This window comes from Mandrillus leucophaeus, unplaced genomic scaffold (genome assembly GCF_000951045.1).
Source record: "Mandrillus leucophaeus isolate KB7577 unplaced genomic scaffold, Mleu.le_1.0 Scaffold93, whole genome shotgun sequence".
NCBI classification, from domain to species: Eukaryota; Metazoa; Chordata; class Mammalia; order Primates; family Cercopithecidae; genus Mandrillus; species Mandrillus leucophaeus.
In genome coordinates, this window is record NW_012110141.1 from 5,784,161 (window position 1) to 5,808,313 (window position 24,153).

Sequence of the window (24,153 nt, forward strand, 5' to 3'; positions counted from 1 at the left end):
GGATGGTCTCGATCTCCTGACCTCGTGATCCACCCGTCTCGGCCTCCCAAAGTGCTGGGATTACAGGCTTGAGCCACCGCGCCCGGCCTACAATTCCTTATTTTTAAAAAAAATTTCTTTAGGGCACTAAGTATTCCCACTTAGGATTATTATTTAATCTTCATAGTAAACCTCTAAGGTCAACAGAAAGGATAATTATCTACCTTTAACTGGTGATGAAACTGTGGCTCAGGGATTAATGTCTAACATTTCAAAAGCTACCCTTAATATCCCCCTTGTACTATTAATTTTACTAGTTTCTTCTCTAATGTAATAAAGATATTTGAGAAAAACATAAAGTCACAGCTTTGAATTATGAGGCTATCCTATTGACTTAAAGCTTTCAAATAAGGCAACAAACAGGAAAAGTCTCATTTTTTTGGAACATGTTCTTTCTTCATATTAATTCAATTGTTGGGAAGCTTTCAGTTACCAAGGAAGGGAAGGGTGCAAAGATAAAAATGAAAGACGTATTCTCTGCCCTTCAGAGATGCCCAGTCTAACAGATAAGATAGCAGATAGCTTCTTGGAAGGCAGATCTATAATGCAAAGGGCCTTTGTTTCTGGGGATCTTCTTCCTTTACAATACTCTGCATGGCACTTTGTTGAGAGAACTACCTAGAACTGAGAGGATTAAAAGGGACAGTACACAGTAATATCTCTCATGTCTCACTCCAAGTACTGGAGTGAGGCTTCGAGGGGAAACCCTGGGAGAGATCCAAATGACTAGTGCAAACGGTTGTTGTTAGGCTTTCCTTACATTCTTTTATATTCTTTTAATCATTATTATTATTTGCCTTTTTCTCTCCGGCAGACCCTGGCTTCTCTAAGGCACAAGAGTGCTAAGTCCAAATGTGACCAAAATAAGGGCTTAAATAGTGCTAAAGACACCCTAGTCATACTCCCACCAATATAGCCTGTTTCCAGCATTTCAAACAACTGTTCCACACTATTTATTCATATTCAAATTAACAATTAACCCAGAATCTTTATTTATTTATTTTTCTAATGTTATGCTCAGAGTATCTCATGACTTGAAATGTTCCTTAACTGGGTGTTTGGGTGACATTTATATCTACCTTGCCTTTCTTCTAATTACGTATTTGTTTGGAAGGATTTATTAGACCTAAACTATTGCATGTTTCCTCCTGTTCTGTTTCTGTTGATTAACCCATTCCTTCATTTTCAAAGTCACTCTAAGTTCTACTCTGTATTTCCCCAGTGTTTGCAACTGCTCAACTTTTTGTCTTTGTTTTCAAAGGGAATGCTTCCATATTCATCATCTCAGTCAGTGATGGTTATCAAACTACACTAAGCTCAAGGCTGACTGATGCATTCTACCACTTCATATATTACCCCTCAGTTTTTCACATTGCTGATGAGTCATTTAGAAACCATTGACTCAACACTGGCAAAACTTGGGGATGATATATTGCTCTGGTTCTTGAAAATTCATGACTTCTTAAAAAGAAATATAAAAGATAATAGCAGTAACATTCACAAGAAGAGCAGACTCCTAGCAAGCAGCCCAGTATCCTTACCCACTGGACAGAACCAAATCAACTGGGCAGCTAGTAACTACTACTTATTCATTTATTTATTTATTTTTTTGAGATGGAGTCTCGCTCTGTCACCCTAGCTGGAGTGCGGTGACGCAATCTTGCCTCACTGCAATCTCCACCTCCCGGGTTCAAGCGATTCTCATACCTCAGCCTCCCAAACAGCTGGGATTACAGAGCCATGCCACCACACCTGATTAGTTTTTGTATTTTTAGTAGAGATGGGGTTTCACCATGTTAGCCAGGCTGGTCTCAAACTCCTGACCTCAAGTAATCCGCCTGCCTCAGCCTCCCAAAGTGCTAGGATTACAGGTGTGAGCCACCGCACGTGGCGTAACTACTTCTTATTCAGGGTAGGGGCAACTTTAGTCTTGACTATCTGGCTATTGCTCACAGCACAGCCTTTCAGAGATTTCAGTGGAGCTATTTTGCTCTTAATTTAGACATAATGTAATAAGTTTAATTATCTAGTTTCCTAGATCATCTGAGTGGAAATACACAAAAAGCAAGTTGGAACAAAAGAAACAAACTCACAGTAGCAAGTAGCAACAGCTGACAGTATGAAAGAACAACAGAGGAAAGCAGAGAACAAATGTGAGAATCTAAAAAAGCAAAGCAGCCCAAGGTCCATTAACATAAGAGCAGCTGTAATCCTGTAGCCCTTGTGCTGAGTACCAGGAGAGAAAAAAAACATTTGGAGAAATAATGGCAGAAAAGTTTCCAATTTTATTAGAAAGCTATAACTTATACATCCAAGAAGCTTAACGAATGCTCTGGGGAAAAAAAGCAAAGATGCCTACAAACAGATACTTTATAGTATAAATGCTGAAAGTCAAAGGAGAAGTTTTAATCAGCAAGAGAAAAACAATGCATCACTTACAAAGGTACTTCGATAAGATTTAAGATTAACACCTTACTTCTCATCAGAAACCATGGAAGCCAGAAGGCAATAGGAAAACATATTCCATATGCTCAAAGAAAAAAGTAGGCAACCAAGAATCTTATATAGACTAAAGCTATCTTTCAAAAACGAAGATGAAATAAATCCTTTCCCAGATAAGCAAAACTGAGAGAATTTGTTAGCAGACTCATTTTACAATACTAAATGAAGTTCTTCAGGCTGAAATCAAGTGACCCTACAGAAACATGAATCTACAGGAACAAACAACATTGATAATTACATAATGATAAATGCATATTTTTCCTCCTTAATTGATTTTAAAAAGCAATTTCAAATAATATGTATATAATGGATTGTTGGGCCTATAACATATAGAAATGTAATGTATTTTACTCCCTCTATATTTTTGCCAATAGCACATAGGAAGTAAGTAAAAACAAAGCTGTAATGGGCTAAGGAAATGACTACAGATGGTAAAGTAGTAACTATAACAATGCATTATAGAGTTTTTAACGTTGATATATTATGTAGGCATTGCCTAAAAAGTACTTTAGACCTGGCACTCAGTGAGGATTTCAGATATTATTATCCTATTCATTACATTCCCTGCCAAAACAAAACACAAAATTCAATATTGTTCACTCAAATAAAGGAATCATCTCCTCCTCCAGCTACTTTTATTTGCTGCTCTGGTAGCCAGGCTGAAAACACATTTGAGAATTACTTCTCCTGTATCTGTTCTGGGGTCTTATGATTTTGGAAGTCCAGAAGCCAGTTTCTGACAGTGAAAACCAGGAGACAGTGAAGAAGTAGGTTTCCCCCCTTCTTTTTTATCATAAAAAATAACACACCGACATAAAAGATACCTTTTTAAGTAGGTCAAGGAAAAAAACTCACCCATAATCCTATTGCCTCAACACAATCATTTGTTTCATTGTATTTATTTCCTTTGGCTTTTATTCCATAGACACTCACATTTTATTTTACAGAGGTGTAATCATTTATACTCTCTTTTTCATTTAGGATTACACTGAATACTTTAGCAAGTTTAATTATCATTTTTGACAGCACCAGATATATTTAGGGATATATGAACTATTTTCTTTTGTCTCCTTCCCTTCTGCCCATTCTATTTCCCAGGGATGGGCCTTGAAGGCTTGGAGCCCAGACTTAAAAGAGCTCAAAAAGTAGCAAATTCTCACTTTGGTGAAGTGATATAGATGGCCTCTGACTTTACCAAAGTTATTAGGTGTTCAAATAGAAACACAAGTTTCATCTAAGATTCATGAGAATGCTAATTATAAGTTTTGATTTATAGCCTATGAATTCACAATACATAGTGTACCTATATTCGTAAACCTACCTGCTACCCTCTCTACTTCTTTTCTTCTTCAAAAACCAGAAGACTGAATCTACTTTAATTCAATACACTGCCTTAAGTAGTTGTTTTAGAGGAAAAAGAAGTCCAAATTTTGAATTAATCAAGTAGTACAGTGGCTGAAACTTGCATTTTATTAGGAGATAAACAAAAATTATCTAAAAATAGCATTTCCCCATTTTTCTAATATAACAATGTCATTTTAAAAAACACACTATTAAAACTTTTTTCTAAAAGTGTCATAATTATATTATGCAAATTTAGTACATGGCCTACACAAGGAAATAGAGGGAGTAAAATAGTTTCATGTCCATCTGACTTCACATGAAAAAGCCAGTTTAACAGCTTTCAGTTCACTGACATTTGCAAAGACCTTTGTACTTTCCCTAGAAAAAAGAAAGAAAGAAAAACACACAACTCTAATGTCAAGTGGGTCATTTCCAGCATAGAGGTGTTTGTTTCCTTCCTTAGCATTACTCATTCAACTGTTCAGTCAGAGGCATAATCCATTTAGAGATACGATAGACAAATGTCTTTTCCATTCTGCAAGTTAAAACTGAAAGCCTCGTTCCAAGTATCGTAAGCATAAACTGTTTTTTTTGGTTACTGGGCATTTGGGGTGCACATTATCAGAATGCAACATGCTATCATGTTTGAATAAATAGCCTATTTTAAAACAAAGCAACAAGATAAAAGTTAATTCGTAATAACTATATTGATACTTTTTTCAATGTAATTGCTTATTCTGCGTGTTACAATTTGTAGTAAATCAGCTCCTGAAGTAAATACTTGTTTATTCATGTGTCTGTGGCTACCATCCTCACTAGGTTTCAGCATAACTAAATAACTGTAACTGTGCCTAGTAAAATGAATTAGTATTAAATTCTTTAAATAATCATTAACATGAGAATTAATTGGCACAATCTACCAATTTACTATTCAATGAATAGTTGACAAGGAGGGCTCTACCCATTAAAAAAAACTGTGACTAACATTGGAGAGCAAATAAGTTTACGCCACAGAATTTGAAAGGCTCATTGGTATATTAATCCAGATAAGTTTGGTAAAGAGAAGATAATGGAATACATAGTACCGTCGTTGACAATTGTAGACCTTGAGAAAATCACTTCCCTTCTTTATGTTTCTGCACCTGTAAAATAAAGGGATTAGGCTATATCACCTCTGAAGTTTTTATAATCTATGAGTTTATGTGGCTTTCCATAACTTTATGAAAAATCACTCTTAAAGTTTTGTCATATATGTCTAAATGCAAGAATACCACTATTTACATGACAATTGCTGTCAGTCTACAATTTCTAAAATTCATTTTATAATTATTTTTGCAGAGACAGGGTCTCATTCCATTGGTCAGGTTGGAGTGCAGTGGCACTATCAGCTCACTGCAGCCTTCTAGTCTTCGACTCAAGTGGTTCTCCCACCTCAACCTCTTAAGTAGCTGGGATTACAGGCTTGAGCTACCTCGCCCTACTTAAAATTCATTTTCACTTATGAAGCTCTCTTAAAATGAACACTACCTATATATTTATAGAAATCACAAAGAAAAAAATCTATGATATATATTCATGTAGGATATAGAACTGGTAAATTTGTGTAAAGAAACCTGGAAAAGTGTGAAGATGATAAACTAGTTCATGAAAGTTCTTATCTACCATTCTTTTTTGTACCTGGAGGATATGGCAGGAGCTATGTACCAAGGATTTGTGTTATTATCCAAATTGCACTATGTTAGTATGCACAAAAGCCAAATATCAAAACAAGCTAACTGGCACCACTCTAGTTAAGGCTAAAAACTGATATGAGCCATTACGTGTGAGTAGGGCTGAAATTTTCACATTACATTAGAAATGTAAGGGATATTATTATTCAATTAGTTCCATTTCTTTATTTCTAGTGAGAAAACTGAGGTCCAGAAGTAACTTGCCCAATGTTGCAGATCTAATCACTGTTAGCTGACAAGGGGCCCAGATCTGACTGCCAGTTTAATTGTTCTACATCATACTGTCTTCTCAAAACCATAAGGTAAGCTCTGACGAGTAAGTAGGAGAAATCAAAATGGAATACAAAGTCTCAAACAACCTTACACACAGTACATCTAGTACAACTTTTCATTTAAATCTGGCATTTCTTCTGTGACACCTATGACAGATGTCATTCAACTTCTGCTCTGTCTCTAGTGATAAGACAGTCATTAATGCTTAGGAAGCAATCCCTTTCCTTTACGGACAAATAACCATAAAGTTATTTCTCATACTGAGTTCGAATCTGGTATTTTGTAATTTTCACCCAGTTCTGCTCTGAGAGCCAGATAGAATACATTGTACATGCCTCTCAAATATTTGAAGGCAGCTATTACGCCTTAGTCACATCTTTCAGCTGGTTTGGGAGTTTCAGTTTATGGTACCTTTTCCAACTTGGCAAATACCTCAGGATTTGCTCTAATTTGCAAATATCCTTTCACTGCATCCTGGAATAACATTAGTAATGCAAACGTGGTTTGAACAGCACTTTGTGTATCATTTTCCCATGATGTATTTTTCACCACTCTAAAATTAGATCAGTTTCTACAAAACTGACTTATATGTTATTTCCAGCAAGCAAAAATCTCCAGATTTTTTCACCTATACTCATGACAAGTGCTGTTTCCTTTTCTATCAATGGCTTCCTGTTTGTTTCTAGGATAAAGACTAGGTAGGGTTCACGATGCCATCTGTAATTGTGTTCCTAATTAGTAGCCTCATTCCTAGGCCAAACTTTTTTTTTTTTTTGAGACGGAGTCTTGCTCTGTTGCCCAGGCTGGAGTGCAGTGGTGTGATCTCGGCTCACTGCAACCTCCACCTCCAGGGTTCAAGTGATTCTCTTGCCTCAGCCTCTCGAGTAGCTGGGACTACAGGCGCATGCCACCACGCCCCGCTAATTTTTTGTGTTTTTAGTAGAGACAGGGTTTCACCGTGTTAGCCAGAATGGTCTCGATTTCCTGACCTCGTGATCCACCTGCCTCAGTCTCCCAAAGTGCTGGGATTACAGGTGTGAGCTACCGAGCCCAGCCCAGTTCTCATATTTAACTGCACCTTCCTTCCTCTAGGCTTCCATATATTATTCATCCCCCTCAGCCAGGAATGCTTCTCCTGGGTCACCCAGGTCTACCCAATTCTTAGTTATCCGTCAAAACTTAGCTGAAATACCACTTCTCTGGGGGACTCTTCCTTGTCCTGCTCCCCATGTTCCCCTCCCAAAAGTACCTTTTACCTGTTACAATACCTTACAAATCTCCTTCAGTCCTTATTAAAATAGTAATATTTGGGCAATAAGGTGCCTGTCTCCTTAGCTAGACCATGAAATCTATGAGGACACAGTCTGTCTTTACCTAGCACAGGGTTTTGCATGATTTATACATTCAATAACTATCGTTGAATGAACGAACACTGAATAAATAGAATCAATATTTAGATTTCCCTAGGTAATCAAATAAAACATTTAGCTAAGCCCTGGGTTGTAGGAGGTACAAAGAATAAACTGTATAGGTTACAAGACAATCTTGAGAAAGAAAGACCTCTCCAAAAGAAGTGATGATATAATTTTAAAAGTTTTCAAACTATGTCCTATAAAAACGAAGGGTAATTTTTTTTTCTTTTCACGCTTTCTAGTGTGGGCGTGGGGAGCATGGAAAAAGGCAAATAAGCACAGGTCAGTGGTATATTTGTTGTTTTACTGTTAATTTGACACATCTGAACCAAAGCATTCACAATACTTGATATACTTTGAAGAGAATCGTATACTATAGTCTTAGACATAACCACGGAACAAGCAGAACAATTAAAACTACATAAGGCCTTAAAATATATCCACAGTGTGTATTATTTCCATATTCATTCATTTACAAATTAGACTACATACCATTAATTTTTTATTTTTATTTTTATTTTTCTTTCATTGTTTTATTCAGGCAGGGTTCATTCAAGGAAAGGCAACTTAGTTTTTGTATGTGTGAGCTTTATTGTTTTACTATATTGGTTAATATAAAAGTTATGAATTAAATGTATTCTTATCTCCTATACCCAGGAGTGAATCCATGAAATTCTCAGATAGTAATCCAAAACAACAGGTCCTATTTTTAAAAATAGCCAAAGTGGGCCAGGCGCGGTGGCTCATGCCTGTAATTCCAACACTTTGGGAGGCGGAGGAGGGCAGATCATGAGGTCAGGAGTTCAAGACCAGCCTGATCAACATGGCAAAACCCTGACTCTACTAAAAATACAAAAATTAGCCAGGCGTGGTGGCGGGCATCTGTAATCCCAGCTACTCGGGAGGCTGAGGCAGGAGAATCACTTGAACCTGGGAGGCAGAGGTTGCAGTGAGCCAAGATTGCACCACTGCACTCCAGCCTCAGCGACAGAGCAAGACTCCGTCTCAAAAAATGAAAAAAAAAAATAGCCAGTGAAAAGGGATCAGATAGCTAGTCTGTTTGTGGTCTTTAAGATCAACTCATGGACTTTCAGGATTTCATACAATGAAGACTACTGCAACTCTATGAGACTATGAGATCAGTCAAAATTTAAAACATTGCATACAAAATCATTCTTGAAATCTCTAAATGCCTTTTAAATAACCAGCATGAAAATTTTAAGTAGTTGCCTCACAGTACCAAACTTAGAAGTCAAAACTAGTTAAAATTCAGTGCTATCATGACTTCTCATTTACAAGGTAACTCATTGGTAAATTAACAGATGGCATAAAAATTAAGATTTACATCTTTTTTAAAGGATAAATGTATGTAATCAGAGTATAGAGAAAATTCAATGTATTTTACAATAAAATATCTTTAAACCTCTATCCCTGTACAACAGGGTTTAGGTTAATTCTAGTGAACTTGCATGGTTTTAAATCTCTTTTACAGTTCATTCTATTATGAGTACTTAAATTGCTTTAGATACATAGCTTTCTTCAAAAGAATATTACAGTTGTATTCCAGGATAAGATTTAGTACATTGAGATGTTTTAAAAATATTTATAAATTTGTTTCTAGTATGCAAAAGCATTTGGCAATACTTTTACAGCATTTGATTTTATAGAATTAAAATCTCATACAGTACTCATCTTGATGTTAAAAAAAAATTCACAGAAAAAATATAAATTACACAGCCTGACTGCATGGTACTGTTATTTCCAGTTCTTAGTTCTGGTAATTAAAACCTTCATTAAGTCTGTTAACAAATCATTACCTGTACATTTATGAAGGCAACTGACATGATTTGCAAACAAAACCTTCAGGTTTTATGTTAGTTACCAAAGAGTGCAGTTCAGCAAGAAAGGAAAACCCAGTAGCAAATTTACAGAATATTTTACAAATTTACCAGTTCCTGTGACACAAACTGTTTCAACCTTTCAAGATACTGTCCATACAGTTCCACATCATTGTGACCTGCTCCTTCAACCCAGAGAGGCTCCACAGGTCTTTGGCAACGTTCAAACAACGCGAGGCCATGTGAAAAGTCAATGACTTCGTCTTCAGTCCCATGAATTATTAATACTGGAGAGGTTATCTTAGAGATTTTGTCAATGCTGCAGGGAAAAAGGAAGGGGGAAAAAATGCAACAAATTAACTATGTAAAGGAACATAAATATTCTTGTGCTGTATCAGACAGGTAATTCAAATATGAGAATTGTACGAATCAGTTCAGAAGGTAAGAACGTCTCTTGAATTTCCAGTAAGATTCAAAAATTGCCTTTTACATACTCCCTACCTGAAGATTATCTGAGGAAGTTATTGTCATGCACTTGTTTTGATGGTTTTGCTGGAATCACTCAATGCTCTCGTCGCTCTACTGCACCTTTCTACAATGTTGACTTTTGGCACAGAGAAACTTAGGTGTCCAGAAGAGGAGAAAACTTAAGAACCATTTCAAGTATGTGCTAATTTCACTTTTTGCACTCACTATATTCTTTCTCCTAGTCTCCTACTAAAATGATAGCAAAATGTTTTATGTTTTTGTTCTTGTTTGAGGATAAAGATACAAAAACAAAGAGAATGTACTAAAATATAATAAAATGTTGGAGCTGGAAAGATTAATGTGTGAAATAATTTATCAAAAGGAGAGAAGAAAACACAATTTTAGGCAGATAGACCATAAAGTGATGAACGAAACCAATTTATACCACAGAATACCCCAGAAAGTTAAGGAATTACCATGGTGATGAAGGGGGTAACTGAAATATACAGGATTTTTTCAAAGTCTGTGTAAGAAAGTTAGCCTCCCCTTCCCAGTTCCTTTTGCCTGTTCATATACCCGGAAACTGTCTGCCCCCAAGACTGGAATGTCTGTGGACTAGAAGACTCCCAGAGTTTAGAACAGAGGTATCATAGAGACAACGGACACATATGCATTTACATACTGGCTACTATGAACCCGTTTTCCCTATGTGGCTCCCAGAATGCTGGTAGTCAGGCCACTGTCCTCCAGGAGGGACTTTTAGAAAGAGCCTTCTTTGGAGATTATATCAGAGCAGCCCTTTAGTTGATCTGCTAAATCTTGATTGCCGGCTTATATGTAAGAGTAAAAAGTTGATCAGTTCCTTTACTTACATATAAGCAGGCAACCAAAAGTTATCAGACATGAGAGGAGAACACTTCAAATAACACAGGAATCAAAACAAACACTTTTTAAAAAAAAAAACACTTGGCAACTTGGAGGAGACAGAAACTACACAGACAAACAATTCTTTTTAAGAATCCTTAGAGAAAGATATTATAAATAACATAAAATGAAAATGGAATTTTGACAAGGAAAAAACCATCAATTAAATAATCTAAGGCTGCATTTGGTAAGAATAAATACTTGGGTTTACTATCTGCTGTCAGAAAGAGGTTCAGCGGTAGAGGAATTAAAACTTGAATAAAAAAAGAAATATATTATCTTTTTCAAACAGTTTATTTTTATTTTTTGAGACAGGGTCTTGCTCTGTCACCCAGGTTGAAGTGCAGTGGCACCATCTTGGTTCACTGCCATCTCTGTCTCCCAGGTTCAAGGGATTCTCATGCCTCAGCCTCCTGAGTAGCTGGGATTACAGGCGTGCATCACCACGCCTGGCTAATTTTTGTAATTTTAGTGGAGACAGGGTTTCACCATGTTGGCCAGGCTGGTCTCGAACTCCTGGCCTCAAGTGATCCACCCACCACGGCCTCTGAAAGTGCTGGGATTACAGGCGTGAGCCACTGTGCCTGGCCAAACAGTTTATTTTTAGTGTTGCTCTCTGTTGGTGCACCAGAAATGAAAGAGGGAGCTAGACAGAGATACAAGTTGGCAACAACACTGATATAGGGATACTCAGATACATCCCTATCATTTTTACCATTCAGCTAGACAGAGGCAGTGTAATGCCTATACCTACATTACCTGAAACAAAAACAAACGCAAAACAAAATAAAAACCCAAACACGCCCAGTTTGCCCTTGTGATAAGATCATGTGTTCACATACTTTCCCTACTAAAGTGATCCATTACTGGCTAGTGATGAAAATAATGTGTTTTTAAAATAATCTTTGCTATTCTTTATAAAGAACCATGTGATGACTTTGCCTTAGGCCCATCGGCCATTCACAAAAAAATCCTTTGTATTGTTGCCAATTGGAGAAAGGAAAGAAAACTAAAATTTGCCAGCTTATTTCTTGTCTTCTACTTCTTTGAGAAAAATAGTCCATTAATTTTTTCCAACTATGAAGAGTAGGTGGGAACTACCTCCTGTCTTGAAAAGCATGAAGGAAAAGTAGCTACTTTTCTTTCAAATACATCTAAGTATGTTGGCGGGTTTTGTGGCAGCAATACTTACTAATCTAGTTAATTTAAGATTCAACTTTTTTCAATTCACTTTTGTAAATTAGATATCATTAATCAGATATTTACTCATTTTAACCTCTACTTGTTCTTCTCTAACATCAAGTGTTTCACTGGATGGCACCATCCATTAGCACCTCAGGGCAGAAACATGGTAGTCATGTTCAAGTTTTTCTCTTTAGCATCCTACGTCCAAGTCTGACACTCAGTTCTGTCAAATTTATCTTTCAAACTCATTCCCTTGTCTCCAATACTAGTGCCACCACCTGAGGTGTACGGCCCTCAGCAATTTTCATCTGGATTACCACTCCTCAAACATTTCAGCCTTCTGACTGGTCACCAGCTAATACCCTCTTTATAAATTAATTTTTCATAATGTATATGTGCTAATATATGTAAAATAGAAACTTATGGTTGAGTGAACTATGTCATGAATACTTTAAATGATGAAAAAATTCCTAAGTTTCTTGGAATTGAACTATTTTGAACACTGCTACTTACTTTGGGAATGCATCAAAACAGTAGGTCTTCTTGGTGTCAGGAAAGGCAACTCGCATTCCCGAGGTCAGAGGAGAATGAAGAATAACAGCAGCACTCTCATATCGAGCAGCAAGATCCACAGACGGTACTGTCCCTATACTTTGGCCATATATAATCACATTTTCAGGGCGAATGCCATATCTACAAAGTTCAGGCGTTAAAAACAAAAAAGTTGGAGTGGTATGAAATGTTCCATCATTCCAAAGGATTTGATCTTAGAATAAGACAATGTCAACTAATTCATTTTTTAAACTTAAGTTTCTTGGCTATTACTCTTATTTTTAACATTACAATAAAGTCTGTATCATCAGTTTATTTCATGTGTTTCTATTTCATCTTTTGGAAAAATAATTGCTGAGGTATTTTAAAATTTCAATCTTAAGAAATAAATTTATTAAATAATTTATTACACTATAGCATTTCAACCTAGCATACTGTTGACTGAGCTTGGGGCATATCACTAATATTTTAATGAACTGATGTTGAATGAATAGGTCATATTTATTTTCTGTTCAATGTAAGAAAAATTATTTATTTCTCCACACATCAGGAGCAGCTCATTTTAATTTCCAAAACTGGTCATATTGATGAACTGTTACACATAGTTACGGTATGAAATGAATAAACTATATGTATGGTTTTAGTCAAGGGCAAATTATGATTTTATGATTTTTCTTAAAGTTTGTCTTTCCTTAGTTGTAGAAATGGACTAATGGTTGAAAAGATAAAAAAGAATTCCAAACACCACATGGTCCAGTTATTTATGAATAGACTTTATGCTAAAATCTCAAGGTACTATTTTAATCCCTTTAAAATGGCTGCAGGTTTAAATAGATGAAAACTCATTGACTCAATAAATATTTATTGGGTACCTAGTATGTTCAAGGAACTGCTTGCTACTTGTCTACAGTATAATCATCCCAAAAGTAAACTACTGCAAGTCCAAGTGCAGTGCTACCTGAGCTAATGAATGTGGGGTTCAAGGTTACAGTGACATTAAATACAGCTTTCCACTTAGAAGGCAGACAGCAGTCACTCTGGCAGCTAAGACCACAACAGCTTCTTTTGGAAATCTTTTGCAAACGTAAAATATCTTTCTGAGAATCTGAATATTCACCAGGAAAGAGCGAGGCAAACTGTCCCTGTGTTCTCTTCCAGGGGCATAATACTATTTCAACTATACAGGTAGTAACACAGGTCTCCCCACATAGTTTCTTCAAGTCAGGACTACACAAGCATTTGGAAAGGACACAGAAAGTGGGGCTCTGTCTACTCCAAATTGACGCTAAATATTAGCAAACTCAGAAAAGCTTTTTTCTTTACAACAGACCTAGTTGCACATATTTCAAATGAATGAAGAAATTAGGAGAATGAACATTTGCAGCATAACCACAATTCTTGAGGTTGCATTGTTGCTGTCAGCTGAATATCAGCATTGTTGGTGGCAATCATGAAATTTGGGCTACAGCTAGCAATGACAATGCTTGAGGAAAGACTTGCAGAGGTAGCTGACAATTAAGCATTAGGGGACTCACAAGAGTAACAACTGCCTAACAGTATGAGCTAGAAAGGAGTTTAGAGACCATTTAATATAGACTTCAGCTGCCTAATGAGCAGACCTTCAAAGTCACCAGTAGCTGACAGCTCTATAATTAGAACTCAGGTATACTGACTACCAGGTTCAGTGTTTTTTACCTCTGAAGCCCACAGATGAGGAGCTCAAGGACTTTGTGGGAAAGGTGCACAGTGAATGCCAGGCCCTGAGTTTCTTTTGGTCCATCAGAAGGTCAGAAATTGGAGTTATTACAGATATCCAATTTTCCCAAAAAGGACATCATTAAACAAATTTAAGTTTAAGTTTATTTAAGTTCATTATTTATTTTCTCTCTCCTGGTTACTTAAGTCCTAACTTTTAATCAGGTAAATAAAATAAAAGGCATGTCTTCTAATCACACACATTTCATTAGATGACAGAATTCCAGAACTGGAAAAGATCTTGGGGATCATTTAATTCAATCTCTTCATTAAACAGATGAGGAAACACAGGCTCAGGGAAGTTACATTTCCTAAAGTACCTACACTTATGAAACTCTTACAACTATATTTTGGGTTCAACATGAAAGAAAACAGAAGTCTAAAATTCTAAAATGTAAGTGCTAAAATAGTATGTGGGATTGTTGGTGAAATCTGCCCATTCCTCATTAACACTGGCTATCAAATATGTTAAAAAAATTAATCAAGACTGAAAATCATTTTTGAAAGTTTTCTTCAAATTGATAAATGCCAAGATTCAAAAAAAAAACCAGTAAGTTGACCACTTAAAAAATGGGATTTTTTTCACAAAGACACAGAACACTGAACCCAATACTAACATGTTTTGTTTGAGTAAAGTGACCCTTTTTTGTTACTGGGAAGCACTAATAATGAAGGCTATCAGTTTTAACTTAGCACCCTTTAAAACTTCATTATTCCACTGAAGTTAAACTTTAAAAGTGTGAACTTTATCGCTCAATAAAGTTATTTTGTTTTAATTATAATACTTTCTTACAGTTATTATACGTTATTCAACTGGCTGGCTCTAAAAAGTGGGCACTCAGGTTTTGTTTGTTTTAAGGCCTGATGTAACCCATATCAATATACCTAAAAAGATTTTTATTTAAAGCAGTTTTTAAATTTATCAATTAGACAATAATTTTACCATCCCCCATCAACTCTACCTACTACTTGCCATCTTTTTTTCCTTATTCCCCATATTTATGTTTTTATATAATTCCAATTGATTTCAAGAATCCCTTTTATGTAGAACTTTGCTATGAGAGCATAACTTTACTACATTTCTTTGGAGGGAAAAATAATTTTAAAGATTTTTTATATATCTTTAATATTATTAACTACTTCATTATTATTAAAATTGAGGAAATTCTTCCTGACTAAATCAAATCTTTAATATTTAAACATTAAATTAGAAAGAGTGAGTTTTGTTTATATCCTATAGGTTCAGTCAAAAACATTCTGGAAGTCAGATGTTTTATTTTCATATAATATAAAGAACAGCCTATATTAAGGTTATCTGTTTATTGTACACTAACCTGACTAATAATACATTGAAGTCTACCAAATTGTGATTTTTCAAGAAAAACGTTTAGGTATCTTGGCTACTAGAAAAGATTAATGCAATTTCTAGTTCCCCAAAATGTATGCTGCTATATAATCAAAGAATAACTGAACAGTAAGAAAATTTTATTAAACAATTTATCATAACATTAAATTTTTTTTTTTTTTTTGAAACAGAGTCTCACTCTGTCACCTGGGCTGGAGTGCAGTGGTGTGATCTCGGCTCACTGCAACCTCCGCCTCCCAGGTTCAAGAGATTCTCCTGCCTCAGCTTCCCAAATAGCTGGGATTACAGGCACCTGCCACTGCACCCAGCTAATTTTTGTATTTTTAGTAGAGACGGGGTTTCACCATCTTGGCCAGGCTAGTCTCGAACTCCTGACCTTGTGATCCACCTGCCTCGGCCTCCCAAAGTGCTGGGATTACAGGCATGAGCCACTGCGCCCAGACATTTTTGTATTTTTAGTAGAGATGGGGTTTCACCATGTTGGCCAGGCTGGTCTCAAATTCCTGACCTTGTGATTTGCCTGCCTTGGCTTCCCAAAGTGCTGGGACAACAGGCGTGAGCCACCGCACCCAGCCTAAAAATTTTTTTTAAACTTGATACCATCTCTCTCAATTTTAGCAGTGAAGAATATAAAGTAAAATCTCCTTTTTATAGAATGAATACTTGAAAGATAGTTCCAATAAGGTATCTTTAAGTTGTACCTCTCAAGAAGTAATCACATAAAATAATGCAAATCTTGGCTTAGGATTTTAATAGAAAGCAATCCAGCCTCATACTGTTGATGATAGATCAAGTGAATAATTAGCTAAGTCAGTATTTTCTCTCATTGCCTTGAAAGGCTGCAGCTTTGAATAAACATTTTTTTATATCACACTCCAATAAGAAAGCTTACAAAGCGAAACATTTGTCACTGGATTTATTTATTTTTTTAACTTTTTAAGAGACGAGGTCTCACTCTGTCACTGAGGCTGGAGTGCAGTGGCACGATCATAGCTCACTGCAGCCTCAAACTCCTGGCCTCAAGTGATTCCCCTGCCTTAGCCTCTTAAGTAACAACGACTACAGGCATGCACCATGGACATCCAGCTAAGGATTTAAGTGAAAAAAAAAAAAAATCATACATATATACATGTATTAATGTAGACAAACCTGAAACTGTCTTTAAAAACTTTGTTTTGCTATTATGTGAAATTTAAAATTGCTGTCTAAAATATTAATTATTACAGGAACATAAAAGTAAACATAACCTCTATATAGCAGTTATGTATAATAAAAACAGCTTTTACTCTATTCTTACACATGGTATTTTTAGCTAACCACCACGAGTATGAAAAATAATTTCCAACTACAATTTACCTTGTCCTAAGAGCAAGCCAAGCAGCTTCAATGTCTGCATAGAGGTTCTTCTCTGTGGGTTTCCCGGAACTTGCACCATATCCAGAATAATCATATGAGAATATATTACAATTAATCCGTGATCCTAGTCCTATGTAAAAGCTACTCATTTGACCAAGATCAACAGCATTTCCATGTGAGAAGAGTAAAGTGTATTTCGCATTGGGTGAGCAACGTACAAACATACAGGCAATTCTGTTGCCTTTACTGGTTCTAGTCATGAAACACTCAATAGCATCTTTTTCTCTAGAAGAATACTGCCAGTCTGCTCGTTCAGATAGATGTAAAGTCCAACGGCTTCCGCTTTCATCACACATCAGTGTGTAAGTTGGATCAGGTGGCAAAAATGCTAATTTTGAAGCAATTTTCCCTGGACAAGGTGGACAGCAGAAGAGGCAACATAGTTCACTAAATGAAAGATTATTCATGCTCTGAAAAACAAAAGGAGATAGTAAATGTTTTAATAACTGAATGTAGATTCTACATTCTCATACAATAAAAAGTTAAAACAAAGACAAGGGTAAATTTTATTGGTGGTTAATGACTATTACTATTTTAGGTATGATTCCGAACAGATTTTTGGCTTCTTTCTTTTCTTTTTTTGAGATGGAGTTTCGCTCTTGTTGCCCAAGCTGGAGTGCAATGGCACGATCTCAGCTCACCACAACCTCCGCCTCCCGGTTCAAGAGAATCTCCTGCCTCAGCCTCTGGAGTAGCTGGGATTACAGGCATGCACCACTACACCTGGTTAATTTTGTATTTTTAGTAGAGATGGGGGTTTCTCCATGTTGGTCAGGCTGGTCTTGAACTCCTGACCTCAGGTGATCCACCCATCTCGGCCTCCCAAAGTGCTGGGATTATAGGCGTGAGCCACCGCGCCTGGCCTTTGGCTTCTTTCTAGAGGTACTTTAAATCCTGGGGTGAGGCAAATATTCCTGACCAGCAGACAGACTCAAACACTATATGACAGGTTTCAAATAGCAGTGATTATTATCTCATTTAACAAAAATGTCAAAAATGATAAAGGTAATATTTGCCATTTCTTTACAAATAACACTGAAGGTATGACATATCTTTAGTGTAGTCTGTAGTTTCTATGTAACTCAGCAAAACTTCTCAGAACCTCATGGAGAAGCTAGGGATTTAGCATAAAGTGAATACATAATAATAGCATTTATGAAACTATTTGTCAGACATTGTGCCAAATGCTCTATGTGTATTACTTTGTTTAATTCTCAAAACAACTGTGTAAGTTGGCATGAGAAAGGAAACTTGCACAAGATGAGGCAGTGCTGGAGCCAGGATTTGACCCCAGGCTGTCACTACACTATGTTATTGGGCTATACGGCCCTCACAGATTCAGAACACGCTCAGAATACTATCACTTTGGTCACAGTGCCAGTGGTCCAAATAACCTATAGAACATTAAAGTGTATGTTAAGTATGCATGCATGCATGTATGTATGTAATTACTGCCCAAACTAAAAAGGCTATAATATAAAGTTTATTGTGGAAAAAAGGTAAAATCTACTAAAGGTAAACTTTTCTAAATGTTTGGAAGAGAAAGAGTACAAAGTTTAAAGTTAGCAAGCTGGGGTAAAATCCTAACTCTACCACTTACCGTTTACCAGCTGTATGTCCTTGGGCAAACTATCTCTTTGACTCTCATTTTCTTCATAAGTAAACAAGGCCAATACCTACACAGAAGGACTTGGTTGTGAATATCAAATGTTGGTGTAGTGAAGGTCTATCATACAATGAGTGATGGGCATATCATCACACTTTAACTGACGGACAAAAAATTAATTAATACTTGTTTGTTCTATCAGTATTTCCTTCCATCTTGTCCTTTTTCAAACTCCTGTCTCTTTTTAGCAGAATTAGGCCATTGCTCAGTTCCAGGGAAAAGGCATTTAAAATCAACACCTTACAGGTTTGGTGGCATCCAATTTTCTCCACAAAAAAAAAAAAAAAAATCTAAATATAAGAATAGGAAAAAAAAAAAAGTACATTATAATACCAAAAATGGGATGAAAACAACTGAAGACAGTGACTAAATGGTTGAGAATAACTGGGGGTAAAAATGCCCTTTTCACTCACTAAAAATCGAATATATCCTATGAAGTTCAACATAAATGTGTTTATAAGCAGCAGCAGAAAAAAGCACAGGAAGAGAGAAACAAGGGTAGGTATAATAACATAAAAGGCAAGGGAATAATAAAAGGTGAGGGAAGGGCAGAAAAACATCTTGGATATTAGGAAATGCTTTAATTGCTTTCTACCTTTATTCCTTTTTAGCCTTCAAAACACTGCCTGAATAAGTTAATGGCTTACTCTGGTTGGAATAAGAAATAGGACAGAAATAACAACTAGGTGTCATCTGCCACCTTTAATTGAGGGCTTCCTGAAGTGTTGTGCTGAGAATGATTCTAAGGCATATGCAGGGCTTAGCCGCCCAATGATATGTGATAAATTAGTGACGTTTACTATAGACTTTGGCTACAAATTTACTATCCTGGTCAGGAGGATAAAGTGCCTGTTGAAGAAGATGGAAGTGAAGGGACTCAAAGGGTCTGTTCCAGAGGAGGAAATGACCTGCAGAAAGATGATGAGGTACAAGGTATAATATCAATGCTATTTGTTTAGTATCAGTCTATGGTTATTTCTCAACCCCAATGACCTCATATACCATTGACTGCTGAGCCACAATAGCCTTTTTAAAAGCTTAGTAAGTAAATGGTACATATCTAGACTATCATCTTATAATTTATCTCTTAGCCAGAAAAACTTTTGTTGTTGTTTTTTGATTGTTTTTTGAGACGAAGTCTCACTCTATCGCCTAGGCAGGAGTGCAATGGTGCGATCTTGGCTCACTGCAACCTCCGCCTCCCACGTTCAAGTGGTTCTCCCGCCTCAGCCTCCCCAGTAGCTGGGATTACAGGCACACACCATCATGCCCAGCTAATTTTTGTATTTTTAGTAGAGATGGAGTTTCATGATGCTGGCCAGGCTGGTCTCGAACTCCTGACCTCAAATAATCTGCCTGCCTTGGCCGCCCAAACTGTTGGAATTACAGGCGTGAGCCATCGCACCTAGCAGAAAAGCTTTTATAAACTATAATAAACAACTTTTGAAATAAACCTGGCTGGTTGAACACATATAAGGCTGTGAAGAAGCTTCTGGGGATGAACACCAAAGGAAAGAAGCAGAAAGGAGAAAAACTGCAGTGCCAGGGTCTAGTTTAATGACAGCTTCACTTCCTTAATGCTGACAGAATGATTCCCTCTTCCACTGCCCAAAAGTCAGATAACTGGGGCTTATTTAATGACAACAGCTTGCTTGGAAAGATCACTTTCCAAAACAGGCCTGGTATAAGGCAGCGACACAGACCTACTCTCAAAATTTAATTGAATAATGTAAGTCTGAAAATTTTCACAAAAAGTATAAACAAAACAAACAAATCTACATTTTAGTATAGTGTGAGCAAGTTACTGAAGAAAAATATTTTATTCTGTAAAAAAATATATATTTTATATATAATATATAATATATAATTATTTATAATATATTATATATTATATATTTTATATATTTACATATAAATTATATATATGTAAAACTGAAATAGCTTGTTAAACGTAGATAATTTCAAGTCCAACTTGTTCTTATAAAACTCATGTAGGGCCGGGCACAGTGGATTGCCTGAGCAGTAACAGCTGAAAAGCACATCAGTGAGCTAAAAAATCAGGCTGAGTAATTTACAAATATGGAATTTTTTGTGTGTGGGAATTAAGAGATAGAAAACAAGAAAATTTAATAGATAATAAGAAGTAGAAATATCACTAACTGTACTATAGAAGTTCCAGGAAAAAAATAAAGGAGAAAATAAAGATAAGACTATCTAAGAATTTCTCAGAATTAAAGGGGGAAAAACAGACTGAAATGCCTCAAAGTGTACCAAAAAACAACAAACTACTTACAAATGAACAAGATCAGATGAACATATGACTTTCAAATATCAACACTGGAAGCCAAAAGACAATGAAGAGATAATTTTAAGCTAAAGAAGAAATCAAACTTTTAACCTAGTATTGTACACAGAACAAAAATACAGTTTTAATATGAGGATAAAGGTATCTGGGTTGGGTGTGGTGGCTCACTCCTGTAATCCCAGCACTTTGGGAGGCCAAGGTGGGAGGACCACTTAAGCAACATAGGAAAACATTGTTTCTATCAAAAAAAAAAAAAAAAAGAGAGAGAGAGAGAGAGAGATCTGCAGGCCCACAAAAACTTGTAAGACTTAACCAAATCAAGTCTCTCTTTGAAAAACCCCAGCAAGGAGGAAAGGAGATAAATCCAAGGGAAGGCCAGGCACGGTGGCTCACACCTGTAATCCCAACACTTTGGGAGGCCGAGATAGAAGGATTGCTTGAGCCCAGGGTTCAAAACCAGCCTGAGCAACATGGCAAAACTCCATCTCTATAAAAAATACAAAAATTAGCCGGGCATGGTAGTGTGTGCCTGTAGTCTCAGCTACTGGGGTGGCTGGAGTGGGAGGACTGCTTTGAGTCTGGGAGGTCGAGGCTGCAGTGAGCTGTGATTAAGCCACTACACTCCAGCCTGAGCTACAGAGTGAGAGCCTGTCTCAACAATAACAACAAACAAAAAACCCCCAAACCCCAAGGGAATTCTATGAGATAGCTGAGATATGAGAAATAAAGGAGAATAGTTAATACAATGTTTTTTGTACAAGTGAGCAATGGAAGCAAGGAGGGTGAAGACAACAAAGTATATCCCTAAAAATCCAGAATAAAAACTTTGGTGAATATGCATATGAAGAGGATTGACAAAAGAGGTACTATTTAAGAGGTAAAAATGTGCTGGGGTACCTGACTTGTTGAGAATGCTGCTGATACTGATAAGCTTAAGACACAGAAGAAAAGCATGAATATAAGCATGACTCTTAATAAGTCAGACATAATCATCAGAAAAATGATAGTGCAGGGCACATCTAAAGAAGTTATAATTATCCATTACAAAAATCTAGCTTTAAATATTAGTGTTCAACTTAAGGAGAGAGTAAGCACAAAGAAACAAGAAAAAGAAAATTAAAAACAGGTATCAACACAACAAAGAACAAAAAGCAATGGAAAACCAACAGCTGATTTTAAGAAAAGGCTTCCACTACTACTAATAGCAGATAGTATTAACTGAACACTTACAAAGTGTCAGGCACTATTCTAAACACTTGTCACACATTAATCCTTTCAACAATCCTCTGCTGTAGGGACTATTACTACACCCATTTTGCAATAGAGAAAACAGAGGCACAGAAGAGTTATATAAGTTGCCTAATGTCACAAATATGATCAATGGAACTGATATGTGACAGAATGACTATGTAACCCAAACTCGTAACTATTGTTTTGTAGAAAGGGTACTCAGACAAGACTGATCACAAGAAAGAGATAAGCAAAATAAACAAAATAATGTACTAAAGGAAAAAGGACTTTGAGCTACAGACATAGTTTCTAGAAATGAAAGAATATCATGTGTCAATAAATAACCTAGACAAAATTCATGCATTTCTTAATATAAAAGTACAAAATTGGCACAAAGGCTAGGATATGCAAATAACCATGAGAACTTCAAATGGAAATTAAAGACCACCTTCATTTAAAATACTTTAAGTGAAGTTATTCCAGAAAATGAATGCTGCTCAACAATTGCTTTCTGAAGATATTATAACTTTACCCCAAAACTTAGAACTGTAAATAAAACTGTAAGTCCATTTCACTTTGAACATGCATGAAAAAAACCTTAAAAACTTTAAAAAAAAGAAACATGTAAAGTATATATAAATACAAAATACAAAATCAAACTGAAAGACAAGAATGATAAATCTTCCAATGTTAAACCAAAGTAATTCACATTAATGAACAAAAGAAAAAAAATCACATGGTTTTCTTAACAGATATACAGGGACAAAACAATATGTTTAGTAGATGATGTAATCACCTTGATAGAAAACCAAAAGAATCTGGAAAGTATTAAAACAAATGAGAATTCTCAGCAATTTTGGCAAATGCATGAACTTAGGGAAAGTTGGTACAGTTCAATGTTAGCTAGCATTAAACAACTAAAACTATAGTTAAAAAAATAATAAATAAGATCGCACTCACAACCAAGACAACTATCTAGGAATTAATATAAAATAGAATGTAGAAAACCTTTATGCAGAAAAATTTTAAATAAGAACATTAAAAAATGGAAAGAATGACTTAATAGCATTGAGAATGTCAACTCTCCAAAAATGAAAATTTCAAGGTAATTCCCATCAAAATTCCAGCAGAAATTTGAGTAACTCAAAAGTGATTATAAAATTTACATAAAAGCATAAAGGTCTACAGAAAATAATAATAATTAAGAAAAAAGACTCCTCCACTTATAATCAAGAAAAACAAAATGCAGAGAATTCATACGGGACCTCAAGGAACCCACAATAGCCAAATCAATCTTGAAAAGAAAAACTAAGTTGGAGGATTCACACTTTCCAATTTCAAAACTTATAATAAAAAGCAACAGTAATCAAGAGAGAATGGTATTGGCATAAGGGCAGACAAATATATCTAAGGAATAGAACTGAGAATCCAGAAATAAACCTGACATTTATGGTCAGCTGATTTTTGACAAGAGGGCCAAAACAATTCAACGGTGAAAGAAGTGTTTTCAACAAATGGTGCTAGGGCAACTTAATATCCACATGCAAAAGAATTAAATTTTACTCTTACTTCACACCAAATACAAAAACCAACTCAAAATGAGTCAAAGACTAAATGTAAGATCTAACTATGAAGTTCTCAGAAGAAAATATAGGCATAAATCTTTGTGACCTTGGGTTACAAAATGTTTCCTTAGAAAAGATACTGAAAGCACAAGTAACAAAGCAAAAAAAAAAAAAATAGATAAATCAGACTCCAAAATTAAAAACTTTCATGTTTCAAAGGACACAAGGATAATGAAAAGACAACTTACTGAATGTAAGAAAATACAAATAACCTTTACAATTCAACAATAAAAGGACAGCCGGGCGCAGTGGCTCAAGCCTGTAATCCCAGCACTTTGGAAAGTTGAGGTGGGCAGATCACGAGGTTAGGAGATCCCTGCTAACATGGTGAAACCCTGCCTCTACTAAAAATACAAAAAATTAGCCGGGCATGGTGGCATGTGCCTGTATTCCCAGCTACTTGGGAGGCTAAGGCAGAAGAATCACTCGAACACGGGAGGCAGAGGTTGTAGTGAGCTGAGATCACACCACTGTACTCCTGAGGAACAGAGCAAGACTCCGTCTCAAAAAAAAAAAAAAAAAA

At 36.0% G+C, this 24,153-nt stretch overlaps 1 protein-coding gene across 1 annotated transcript in view; it reads right to left on the reverse strand.

Moving 5' to 3' along the window:
• Positions 1-4,344: 4,344 nt before the first annotated feature.
• The window catches only part of ABHD17B (abhydrolase domain containing 17B), a 57,802-nt gene continuing 37,993 nt past the window's right edge, over positions 4,345-24,153 (reverse strand). The window contains exons 2-5 of the mRNA XM_011970189.1: positions 16,745-17,214; positions 12,229-12,408; positions 9,250-9,457; positions 4,345-5,027 (exon numbers count right to left, since the gene is read on the reverse strand). Of these exons, the coding sequence (XP_011825579.1) occupies positions 5,001-5,027; positions 9,250-9,457; positions 12,229-12,408; positions 16,745-17,211 (882 nt within the window). The 5' untranslated portion in view covers positions 17,212-17,214 and the 3' untranslated portion in view covers positions 4,345-5,000. The remainder of the gene's footprint in view (positions 5,028-9,249; positions 9,458-12,228; positions 12,409-16,744; positions 17,215-24,153) is intronic.